The sequence below is a fragment of the Lycorma delicatula genome, chromosome 8 (genome assembly GCF_047948215.1).
Source record: "Lycorma delicatula isolate Av1 chromosome 8, ASM4794821v1, whole genome shotgun sequence".
In the NCBI taxonomy this organism is placed as follows: domain Eukaryota; kingdom Metazoa; phylum Arthropoda; class Insecta; order Hemiptera; family Fulgoridae; genus Lycorma; species Lycorma delicatula.
The window spans coordinates 26,337,043-26,350,713 of record NC_134462.1 but is presented as its reverse complement, the minus strand read 5'-3'; the positions used below and the strand labels follow the sequence as shown (position 1 = coordinate 26,350,713).

The 13,671-nt window shown below is 29.6% G+C and overlaps 1 protein-coding gene across 1 annotated transcript in view; it reads left to right on the top strand.

Moving 5' to 3' along the window:
- LOC142329176 (uncharacterized) overlaps positions 1 to 13,671 on the top strand; it is a 161,488-nt gene that overhangs the window by 50,558 nt on the left and 97,259 nt on the right. Inside the window, exons 5-6 of the mRNA XM_075373563.1 lie at positions 1,973 to 2,189; positions 10,451 to 10,488. Of these exons, the coding sequence (XP_075229678.1) occupies positions 1,973 to 2,189; positions 10,451 to 10,488 (255 nt within the window). The remainder of the gene's footprint in view (positions 1 to 1,972; positions 2,190 to 10,450; positions 10,489 to 13,671) is intronic.

Sequence of the window (13,671 nt, the reverse complement as noted above, 5' to 3'; positions counted from 1 at the left end):
TCCTCAATCCTTATATAGGTAACACATGTTCTTAAATTTTATTTAAGAATATGTACAAATTTAACTGTAAAAGTAGTTAGCTAACTTAACAATCTTCATCCATTCTTAAGAAAACAATTTTTTTTCTGTTATATAAAACTCTATGTAGATTTACAATCTTACCACGATGAAGTAACTAAATTAGATGATGTGATGAATAAAATAAAGTCAGTCCCTTGCTGAGAATTGAAACAAAATATGAAGAAAAAAGTTTTTTTTACTAAATTTGTATTAAAAAAAATTTGTGACTTTAAGTTTGAGTTAAAACACAGTTTAATAATAACAGAAATACTGCCATCATAATCTTGCAGGTAGTACTGGAATTATTCATCACATTAAAGAAAATAATAAAATACGTATGTTTTATATTTCAGTATTTGTTCAAACATCACCAAAATAATTTATATACATTGAACGAATTCAAGTTAAAGAATAAGCAGAAAATTCTCTCGATTGTCAAATTGCTTTTTAGTTTTAACACTATAATATGCACACCAACATGTCAGAATTTTAATTTTAAATGTTTGGAAATATTAATTTGCAATATAACATTTCCTTATGTGAATTCTGGTGCTAGTTATGTAGCACTACATAAATTACTGATACATTAATGTTTATTAAAGATTGTTTAAAAAATAGTTTATATCTGTTACCATGGAAATTCTTATTTTCATAAATAATATGATAAGGTTGACAGTTGGGACTTGCTTTGCTTGCCTGACTGTCTAGCCATTAAACCTGGACCTTTAGGACCCATGTTGGCCCAGGTGAGTCCTGGGGCCTCCAGGGGTCATATGGCTGAACCCAGGGCCACAGATTCATTTTTGCCATTCCTGTCTGACCAGGGGCTCTGCCCTCAGACCCCCCTGCATTGTTTGTTACTCTCAGTATTGTGAGAATAATACTATAAGTATTCAGGTTTTATAGAAACCTGAAAAAGAAATAAACAGACATAATAATATTAACTATGGTACACAGACTTTTGGTGAGAAAAACTCCATAACCTGTTTCTGTTGTCAAAATGACAGGAATTTAATAATGAAGTAAAAGGATTAATTTTTTTCTCTTTTATGAATATCTTTAATTCACAACTTCACCCGTGGGAGCTAGGGCCTCAACTATGTCTTAAAACCTTCCCGGGGATAACACAAATGTATCCTGCAAATTTGAAAGGGATTGATCAGTTGGTTCTCATGTGAGGCTGTTGCAAATAAACAGACAAACTTGCAGAATTAAATGTAAGATTCATCGTTACAATTTTTGATAAAGGATAAAAAATGTCGGTTTGAAAATTTGAAATTCATGGAAACTGTTTTCTTTTGTGTTTAGTACATACGATCGGTGCTCTTTTCTTACAGCTATGTTACTTTTATAAGTAATATGTTCTTATTTACTTTAAAAGGAATAAATTAAAAATTACTTGTACATATAATTTTTTTTTTGTACTTATAATCAAATTGTTCCAATATGAATACATTTTCTTTTATCAGCTTTTAAATGCTAATCTGTTACTCCATCAGTGAAATTATTTATCACAATCTTCCTTTTCAAAATATATTCTTATTGATACTGATTTCTATACTCATTTCTACACAAGTTGGTTGTTTGCTGAATATTGTTCATAAAATCCGAATCTATAACGCACTAAAAAATATTTAATTTTTAAAAGTCTCAAGTAGTATTTTTTATTCATAATATGAAAACTAAACTTTTATTAAACAATAATAGATTGATGGTATCAGTATACCCGATAAGTGCTTCAAGGTTTCACATTACAGAGCTCATCAAGACGTCTTTCTGAAATTAAAATAATACCATCTAATTAAAACTATTCATTGATGTTCCTCACTATTTTATTGATATGTAGCACTTTACAGGTAATTTTTCTACAATTATTATATATTAATATTTTTATTTTTCTTTCACTGCACAGGATGAGCACACGATATTGAGATCATGGGCTGTGAAAGATTTTGCACCTTGTGTGCCACAGTATGTTCAGATCTTCCGTCCCGAGAATAAACTACATGTTAAATTTGCTGAGCACATTGTATGTGAAGATGAATTGAAGTATGCCTTGCTAGCAAACAACTGCACATGTCCTGGTGCCTCTCCCTTGTTACACTTTTATTACATACCTCAAGAGGACAGTAAGTTCATTTTTTTTTTCAGTTATTTTATTTGTAAATAATATTTAAAGAATAATGCTGAATTACTAAAAACTGAATTCTCATTCCAGTGAGGAAAAATTAATTCATAAAACTAATAGTATTTTTGAATCATTTTAGTCTAATTTTGTCAACAACTGCTTTGTATTATCAGTTAATAATATTATACTTTTAATATTTTATTATTTTTTTAATGTTTACTGAAATATTTGTATTACTAATATTTATTTATGAATCCACAATGTGTAGAGTTCCAGTTGATTGACTAACTGATACTCTTTAAATCTATAAAAATGACTGAGGTCATGATATTTTGTAAACCAATAATTTTAAATATGTGTTATTGGTTTCAATGATACACATGAGATAATTAATTTACTCTGCTAAATATAGCATAATTTTTGCTCATTAAAGCATAGTTTTTAGATGGAAACTGTAGAATACAACAAAATAGTTAGTATATTCAACCACTTTTTTTATTAACTCAATAATGGATCCACTACATATAACTCAGTTAATTTATAAAAGTGAAACAGATATTCATCAAAATGTTTGAAAAGACAGTCAACAAAATATATGTAAAAAGTAAGATTTTTTTTTAAAGAAGTTATGTCTGTCTAACTGTATTGATATAGTGTGACATATTCCATTTAGATCAGAAATTCAAGTCAAAAGATTAAATTTCTGGTTCTATATTTCTCACAGCTATTTTTAATGCTGATATTATTAAAATTATTTAAAACCATTGCCTTTAAACTACGACACAAAGAACATGGTGGTATTCTGGATGATAATGTTACAGTAATTGATAAGTTGCTTACATTTATGAAAGCTGTAAGTAGTTATTTAAACTTAGTACATTTTTCATTGTTTGTTCTCAATTTCATTGTGATCTCTATACTACCACAAGAATCTACTTTCAGTGAACACATACTCTATGTTTTATCATACATACAGAACATATTAAAGCAATTTCCTTCCCTTTTTTTCAAAAGTAGGAACCTTGAATAATGTTGCATCTATTCAGAAACAAGAGGAAGGCCAAAATTTTAAAATTGCATAAAAAACAGTATTTTTGTCCAGTATTTTTTGTAGATATGGCATCGGTCAGAATAATATAAATTAACAATTGTAGAAAAAAATAGGAGACTTACTTTATATACGATCTGCACATACTTTATTTTTGGCACAGTTTTTTTTTATTACAGCTTTTCTTCCTTTTTTTTATGCGATTGATTTTTTACACTAATCTAGAGCTTTTTACAAAACTGCCCAAAAAGGAATGTATTTAGGGTGTATGTATATGTATGTATGTACATTTGCTCCACCATACCAGCTCATTGGCTAAACCAGTTGAGATATATGACCCACTGTTGGAATCCTTATGTTACCAGGAGTGACAGTGTATAAATAATATTTATATATTATTAAACATATTATGTATATATATATATATATGTGTGTGTGTTAAATAAATTTAAAAAAAAGTCTGTCAGATGAATGGGTTGTTTTTGAATAACTCACATCTCGCGCTTTATTTTTAATGATTTGGAAATCTTGTATCTCATACGTGTGAATTTGTTGCCTTACTAGTGTTTTTACATGACTGCCCAAAAAAGGAGTGTAATGCATTTAAGGTATATATATGTATGTATATACATACAAATATATATATATTTGTTCCACTGTAGGAGTTCAACTGCTGATGTATATATGTTTAAATAAATTTAACAAAGTAGAAAAAATATACAATATATATATACAATTTTTAATATTTACCTCTTGATTCTCCCTTTTGATATCATCTTTACACAACTCATTAGCATAATTTCTTTTGCAGGTCATTTTATCTCATTGTATGTTACTGCTTACAATGTTTTTTTTTATTACTTTATGACCCTTTTTTAGTGCTTCTACAAAGTTAAATTCTTATTAAATTTAAGATAATATACTTTTATAGTACTTCTATAGTACACAAATTAGCTTATTACCTTTCCTCTCTCCCCTGATTACTACACGGTATCTATATGCAAGTATCTCTGATAATATTCAGTTAATTCAGATAAAATGAAAAGAGCTATTATTAAATGGCATTTCTAAGGAGATTTCAACAGTTACAGGAAATCTTCTGTACTTACTGAATTAATTCTCAGTAAAATTAAGAAAAATTACCAAAATTAGATATTTTATTTTACAGTTAATATTTTTATTTTCTATATTCATTCTGTGAAATTTTGAAAAAAATTTATCATAGTTTCTTAAAAATCCTGACCCAAAAGCTTTGACTGGGAATCCCAAACCATTGGAATGTGGACAATCAATCATTAGTTGACTTTAAAATCGGTCTTGGGTTCAATTCATAGCAAGGATGTGACATTTTTTCAGGTACTGTCTCATTCATATAATCCTCCTCACTAAAATACATTCCAATTTGGTTAACAATGTCATATTTTATTAAAAATAAATTGTTTTAAGCATAATAAATTTTATTTCAGGTATTTATTGATTTAACAAAACTTGTAGATACTACTTTCTCTGGGTTTGTATGTTTAATTGTACTTATTTCAGAGAGGGTCAGACATCTTCTGAAGAATGTCATAGACTATATGGAAGATGTTCTGGGAATGAAATAAACCGCATTCAGTTACAAGATTCCAGATTTTTTGGTGAATATGAAGGAAAAAGTTTTACGTACGCTAGCTTCCATTCGCGTAGAAAGTAAGTTTATTATATTTAAATTGAATGATCTTTACTTCCTGGCGTGGCAATTAATCAAAAAATGGGACATGAACCAAGGACACCAAAAAAGCAAAAAAAAAAATGGGGGTAATGTTAGTACTTATGTACTTGCATTGGCGTGTTTGAAGCTTAATAACGTGACTGGATGAACCGATTTTGATGAAATTTTATACAGACATTCGTGTATATGGGGCAATTTGTTGGTAAAATTTTGGGATCAATATCTCCAGGAGAAGGGGATGGGAGATTTTGGGGGGTCAATATTTTCAAAATTTTGTTAACATTATCGCACTTTATATTAAGCTTATATGCAGGCATTACATGCCTGCATCTTAACCATATTTTTTAAAAAAATTGTCCCAAAATTAAAAAATATTTTGTTCAAAAATTAAAAAAATATATTTTTATTTATTGCATGTTTTTAATCAAATTTTTTAAAACTTTTCCTGGGTATAGTGATAGTGCAAGTAATAAAAAAAAAAAATACTTTAAGGGTAATATTAAGGGGCAAGCCAATCAAAGTTAAAAATATTAATTTTTTGAAACTTTTTGGGGTTTATTTCAAATTTTAATACTATTAAGTGATAAAATTTTAGTGGTAATATTACAATAAAATTTCATCGTAATTCATCCTCTCCTCCATAAAAAGAATCTTAGGTAATTTTTTATTGGTTGTCCACTTTTTAGTGGAATTTTTTCTGTTTTCTTCCATTTAACATAGTAAATGTATAAAATCAAAAAAAATTTCTTGTAAGATCATTTTGGAGGGGAGCAGAAAAAGTAAAAAATACAGATTTTTTGAAGTCCTTTTTGGTTTATTTAAACATAATTTTAAAAATTCATCATAAAAGAAATCTTAAGTATCAAAAAAGAAATTTTAGATTCTTTTCCAGTTATGTATAAATATATGTTATTATTTTTCCACTACATAAGAAGAAGTAACCGATGCCAGGAAAGTATTACAATTTAAAAAAAAATTACTTTAGAGTTTTGACTTCTTTCAGTTGATGTATAAACTAGTCATAGTTAACTACAGTGTGCGCTGCGGCGCTCCAGGGAGCCGCGGAGCACCCTATTCACAGGGGCACCCTATAATTATTAATTTAATGTTAATAAAGTAAAAAAAAGTAATGAAGATACACAAGTTTTATTTATTTTTATCTGTTACGAGTAGTCATTTTTTTACTTATGGTAGGGCCCGTGGTAAAATTTTAATTGAAAAAGGGCGCTGTGATTCGGAAGAGTTTGGGAACCACTGGTTTACTATTATTTATCAAATTTTATTAATGGATATTATGAATTTGCATCAGTATCATTCCACACGATGAGTAAGCAAAATTTTTTTGTTATTATTAATGATAATTTGTCTGTAGTATGATAACTACTTGTTAAATGCAAAGTGTAAAACTAGATTTAGTAGTTCTGTCCTGTACTTTTTGTGTAAATGTCCTGTACTGTTTTTGTAAATCTCATGCGTATCATATCAAATATTAGGATCTGATATCAAATCAATATTAGTAGTACTGACAGATAAAGTTGCGATTTGTACCGATGAATGCACCCAGATTTCTTGTTTGTGTACGACGTGGTTTTATGAAAGAGTTATAGTACTAGGTGAAAATTATACTGTTCAAAAGTAAATGTATAGAATTATAACATTTGTATGAATAACTTTTAGAAATAAATTAAACACTTATAACATTTTTTATACCGTTTAAACTCTGTTAACTTTTATTTTCCTTTAAATTAAAAATTCTTCAGTTTTCCATTCTGACTAGCAGACAGTTTTTAAAACGCACAAAAAAATAAAAACAGAATTTTCATTTTATTTTTTTTTTAAAAAAGTTTGAAACTATAACAGTAAACATCTTACCTACCATGTAAAAAAATAATTTAATCTATAATTAAACTCTAAAAGATCGATTCTATTTATTTCAAAATTGAAATGTATTTCAGCAACCTTCATATTTCAAAAATGATTATGAAGAATTGAATTCAATATATTACAGAAATTATTCGACTGATTGACTTAAATATAACAATCTTCACTGGAATGAAGATGATTTTACTTTGGATTTTTTTATATTCTTAAAATTAAACATTTTTTACCCCCAGAAATGTTATTACCTATAGAAACAAAATTCCGTATTACAGGAAGATTAGGAAAAATATTTACCTACATTTTGAGGTAGATTTCAAAAGAAAGCTACCTATTGTAATGGGTACCATGATTCGCCTTCCGTAAAATTACAACATTTTTTATATATATTTCACTTTCTTGTGGACACGATAACAGCCGTAATTTTGCGACAATCACTTTCAAATTTATACGTAAAATATAACGACCCAAAATCTCGGTCGAGTTCATTAATGAGCAAAATCGGACCATTGGAGAGGAAATGGGGAGCTTTTTCGAATAAACAAAGTATAGCTATAACTTTCTTATTAAGTGAAATATCGAATTGTTTAAAATTGTTTAAGGGCCTAAAACTTATCTAAGTTAAGTTTTTTGATATCACCATTGAGATCAACCATTGGCTCAGGGGAGGGGGGTTAAAAATGGGGTTTCGAAGAAAAAATAGATCATACCTCCCTTTATAGGTACAATATCGAATCGGTTTAAAGTGGTCGTTTGTTCTTTAAACATTATCTACAACTTTTGTCTTAAACAACTTTTGATATAACCAACCCTTACGGTAGGGGACGACCAAATTTTTGCTGAAATTGTAAGAAGATGGTGCTTGTCGTATGCTAAACATGTAGTATTGAGTAAACAACCAATTTCGTATTGAGTAAAATTGAAGTTTTTCTTAACTTTAAACTGGAACGCTTTTTTATCCCCTACTTACCACCGGTGAAATCTACCTCCGTCTTCTGGCATGCCGAAAGGTATTTTTTTTATTGTTATGTAAATAACTACCAGTACAGTCTGCTAATTTGTATCTCCAACACACTTATTCACATGTACATAACTAAGGAGAATGCGAAGAAAAAATTACGTGTTGTATATCTAAGATTCGTATTGTAGAATTTCTAATTGAAATTAAGCGACGATGGATAACTTCTTTACATTATTTATCTCAATCTACCGATATTCTACCCATATTGTTTTTAACCGTAATTGTAATTAAGTTACGTGAAACCGAAGTTTATAATAGAGGTGTGATTTAAAAAAGTATCCAATCTTGGCCCATAAAAAAATACTTAACTCATTTAGTTCCGTGATTTGTCCTCTTCAAAGTGTAGGCCCTTTTGATGTAACACGCTTATCTTAAGCAATGTTGCAATTTTTTATTCTTTCCTAAGCTTAAAATTCCACTTATAGAAATAAGATTAAAGACGGATTCATTCATAGGGTTCTCTCATTCGGGCAAATCCTGTCAGTACTGGCTCTCCGCCAGTACCGCCATGTCATTAGCAAAACTTCCCCCGATCTTTATTCCTCTTTTCCCATTCAGGCAGCGTTTAATTATTTTTTTCAGATATGTTTTAAACAGTGTTGGTGACGTGCATCATCCCTACCTAATTTCCCTTCCAATCCCTGTTCTTCCTAAATTAATTATTATTTGAAATTTAAATACAACTGTCAATAGAATAACTTTATAATTTTCAAAATTTTACCATTTTCAGTTCTAATGTTATCAAATGTGGGAATTATACTTCCCGGAGCCCACTGGAGTTCCCAGGCAATAATAAAATAATATTTTTAAATAAGTGGGAAGTATACTTCCCAGAGCCTGTTAAAGGGTTGTATAAAAAAAAATTAGCAATTACTCCTGTCTGAAGTCTATTTTTTGTCACACCCGAAATCACCATAGGAGGCAACTCAAACATTTTAAATAAAAAGGGTAAAATTGTGACAATTTTAAAATACATAAAAAAGAAAACATTTGATGTAAAATACTTCAGACTACAACTATGACCAAAATGGCTACTGTTTAGTATATTTCATTGAAGTGACCAACAATAAATCCCCTTCCTCTCAAGTAGTATAGCATTTTTCTGTTTTCTACGATTCTCCTAAATACTTCATTTGTTGCCGTCTAACATTTTTCATTGTGTGCCACATCCACATCTCAAAAGTCTCAATTTCTTAAAAGTCTTTAATTTCTACTGTGCAAGTCAATCTTTAAATCTCTTTCCTTTAAGTGGAATTTAAGGTTAGGAAAGAGTCAAAAATCGCAGGAAACATCCGGTGAGTAAGAAGCCTGCTGAAGTCGATCGATCGTATGTTTTACTATGAATCTCTGGATAAGTAGTGATGTATGGTCTGAAACATTGTCATGATTCTCAAGGACAAACTACAAATTGGCAATAAAAACTACTACATAACTTTTCTTTGTAGTCTAAGAGATGTTGTTCGAAGCAAGAGATCTCAGCTTTTGGAAAATTCATCATAATTTATCCAGAAATTATTGGCAAAATATGGGATCAAACCAACTTCACCGGACTTTGCTTCCTGCGATTTTTTACTCTTTTCTGTGCTAACAATTCCCCATAAAGGAAAGACATTTGAAGAAATAATGTTACCTGTATCAAACAATATATATACACAAAATTCTGTCATCAGAATTCAGTAACAGTTAACAAAAAATGATACTGTTTTTAGATAATCTTAGGAATGGATATAATATTTACAAAATTAGGATAATTCGGAGTTAGTCCTTTCTCTTAAGACAGTTACGGTTAGACTAATTCCTTGCACTTGACAAGTGCGAAGTGATTCTTAGTGAATCGACGTAGTCTCTGCGGGTAGGATCGGGTTTCTAAAGATTTTTTTTTTCTGAACATAGTAGACCCAAATGAAAATTTAGATGCTTCTTTTTTACTGACTTTTCGAAAAAATGTACGGTATAACAGTCGGTCGCACGGTGATATTGGAGGATGAAATTGATTTTTTTTTTTACGTTGTATGGTATGAGGATTACGAAAATACCATTCAATTAAAGTGCAATTTCCTTATAAGCCTATATATAAAATTTGTGGCTCGAAAATGTACAAAACCATTTCATTGAAATTTAGATATGCTGTGGTAGAGTATCTGTAGTTGTGCATGTGAAAATTTGATGAAGACTAACCGAGTCGTTTTTCAGTTACGCTCAATTTAAGTTCGACAACAGACAACATAACCTCAATTTGTGGTTATGTTGACTTTGTATTGGTGTAATTTCATACAAGTTTATACAGTGAATCATGGTGGTGAGCGAGTTTAAACTTGCTTGATTGGAGGATCTCTTCTCGTTATTTTTAATTAAATTACGATTTTAAACAAATAATATATTTTAATATTATAACGAAAAGTCGGTCTTCCTTTTAAGAATAATTTTAGTATGTATTGATTAAATATGCATTAAGTTATTATTCCTATAATAAGGATAAATAATTATATGTGAAATAAACTATATTGTATACGTAATGTTTTAAAATATATATTAACTACATACTTTTTTTAGTGAACTATAATCTGTAATAAATACCAATAACTATTTTGTTTGTTTTTTTAGGTAAGTTTCGTTTTCTGATTATTATTCACTTCTATTACGTAAGTAACATTTTAAATTAAAATTTTGATTTTATATTTATAGATTTTTAGTTTATGCAAATGCTTGTTTATTGATTTCTAAACAGTATTATAAAAAAAAAAAAATCAAAGTCGTTTTATTTTCTATTGATTTCTTAAAATAGAGGATGTGTTTTCAAGCAGGCATTATTTCACTTCCTCTGTTGTCAACGGATTAACATTCGGAGGAAAAACGTTTCTACAAGCAGGTATTTACTTATGACCTAGTTGCATTTATCTAGAGAAAAAAATCTTCGCATCGTGTAAGAGACGATAAATTGTGCTCTGAGTATAATCCATCGTTAATGCGTTACTAATGGTTTAGGAATAAAGAAAGAACGGTAATTTTTTTAAAATAGACCCCTGAGGGAGATCGGTAGCTGTTATACAAGATGAAACTCATAAGAGACTCTCATCCGAATAAAAAAGCCGGATTACTTATTAGTAATAATAATGATGATTTTAATAGTAGGCGCTTATGAGGTAAAAAAGTGAAATAATATAAAATGTGTTATGGGGGCTATAAGAGTCTGCAATGAAGTCGCAGATCGTGTGCTCTGGTATCTTAAAAATGTCCGCAAAACGAAATTTAGTCCTAGTTCCCTTGGTGAACTCTACTTCAGTTCATACCCCTGATTTTGGGTTAATTTACGGACTCCGGTCTGTTCTACAAGGGAGAGGCGGACAGACCTCCCTTGTTGATGCTCTAGAGAAACCTGTTGCAAGAGATCCATCAAGAAGAACAAATCTTAACTAATAAAAGAAATAAACTTTCTCATTAATTGTTGCAAAAATTGTCCAGGTTTTGAGAATTTTATGACTGGCAAGGATTTTTTTTTTAATTTTAGACCTATATGTTTGACATAGCATTTTTAAACATTCTCTTATGGCCATGCATCTCTCAGCCAACCTTGAAGCAAACGCTGATGTCCATTTTGATGGAGGTGTGGCTACTGGTCTCACCACAACTTTTTATTTAGTCATTTGGCAACAAAACAGGGGCAGTATGTTTATGTTGTTTTTGTGCGTGAAATAACTCGTCTAGACATTTTTAATCATTTTATCTCTATTCATTTTCTGTCTCATACTTTAGCAATGGCAAAAGGAAATGTGTATTTAATGTTAACCTGCAACAGGAATACAAATTTTTAAAATTGTGTAATGACCGTAACAATGAACGTATTTATTGCACGCAATGTCCCGGAGAATTTTCTGTTTCACATAAAGGAAAGGGTGATATTGAGTACCACGTGAAAACAGCTAAACATAGAAGTGCTACTAATGTTACTGCTTCACTAAACATAAAAGATTTTTTTTAAAGCCAAAGATGGGAATAACAGTAACAGTGATCTGAATGTGCTGCTAAAAAAGCTACATTTTCATACCACACTGCTAGATATAAACTCAGTTTCAAAACATGACTGCACAACTAAACTGGTTAAAAAGTTATGTGACCCAAAATTTTCATGTGTTGGAATCACAACCAAGGCAATTATTGTTAACCTTATTTTGCCATTTGCATTTGATGTGTTGCGTTCTATGGAAAAAAAAAGTTGTACCAGTAACAATGGAGCTCAAACAGAAGTGAAGTAAAACACATTCCAATTGCTGTAAGATATTTGAGTCTGGAGGAGGGAATTCAAGTTAAACTTTTAAATTTCATTGAAATGTCAGTTTAAACTGCTCAAATTTTGACTCAGTGTATTTTGCAGTGTGTGAAAAATTACAAACTTGAAGAAAAGTTGGTTTGTTGTACTGCTGATAATACTAACAATAATTTTGGTGGTGTGATGAGAAAGGGGAATGAAAATGTGTTCAGAAAATTTCAAAGTGATTTAGATAGACCTATTTTAGGTATTGTTTGTCCAGCCCACATTGTACACAGTTCAGTACAAATGGCATGTGATTCTCTACCCCTGGATATAGAGGTTATTGTAATAAAAATTTATAAATATTTTCACATGTATACTGAAAGATTAAACTTAAAGATTTCTGTATATTTATGGAAACAGATTACAAAAATGTATTACTTTATAGCAGCACAATGTTCCTTAATCTGTTACCTTCAATAGAAAGAATTATTTTGTTTTTTATGGTCTAAAATCATACTTCTCTTGTGACAAATGCACAAAATTAATGTTTGATTTTTTTGAAAATCTGAAAAATGAACTTTTTTGAAATTTTTCTATGGTACTCTACAGTTATTTAATAATGCAGTTCAGAAATCTGAAGCTAATTCTGTCACAGCAACAGAAGCATTTCAGACATATTCTTAATTAATTTATCAACTTCAGGAAAGAAAAACCCACAAATTTATACTTTTGTCAAACAATTGCTATGGACTCAAAGAAAATAATGATGTTCAGGAACAAAAATTCTTCTCAAGCGTAGACAATTTTTATAATTCTAGTATCCAATACTAAGAGTTGTGAAGAACCAGTTTTGATAAAGTTAGTAAGTTTCAGTGGATAAAATCTACGAAATGAAATTGCCTGGTCTGATCTAGAAGAAAGTGCACAAGTTGTTAATGAAATTATAAAAGTAAAAAGTATAAATTATTTGATTGAACGAACATTGTTGAACCAGGAAATTTAAAACCAAAGGATAGGTTGTGGTTCAAGTTCTGAAAAAGTACCAGATACTATTGAAGAGAAGTGGAATGCAATTTTTAAGGCGGACTTAATGTTGCAATATTTCTAAAATGGTTGATTTTGCAATGTCTTTGCCTGGGACATCTGCTCTAGTTGAGAGTTTTTTCAATTATGGGAAGCATTTGGTTTGCAGAAAGGGGTCAACTTTCAGTATCTGCTGTTAAACATCTGCTAAATGTTAAAAATTAATTCAGAACTTACTTGTTATGAATTTGATGTTGTAATTAAAACAAACAAACCATTTCTGAAAAAGGTCATATCTAATGACAAATAAACTGAATAGATAGTTTAATGTTTCACTAAACTGTTAAGACTTAATTTCAAAAATATATCCCGAGTTGGACCCAGAAAAATATGATAAGCCTATTTATTTAACTTTATTTAAATTATCAGATTTAGTTTAAATAAGTTTTAATTTTTTCCATTTTCCCTAATCTAATATACATACCACATCTTATATGGTTAAAGGAATAATAAAAGCCTTCCAAAGTGAGGTTTTCTTTATCTTTGATGT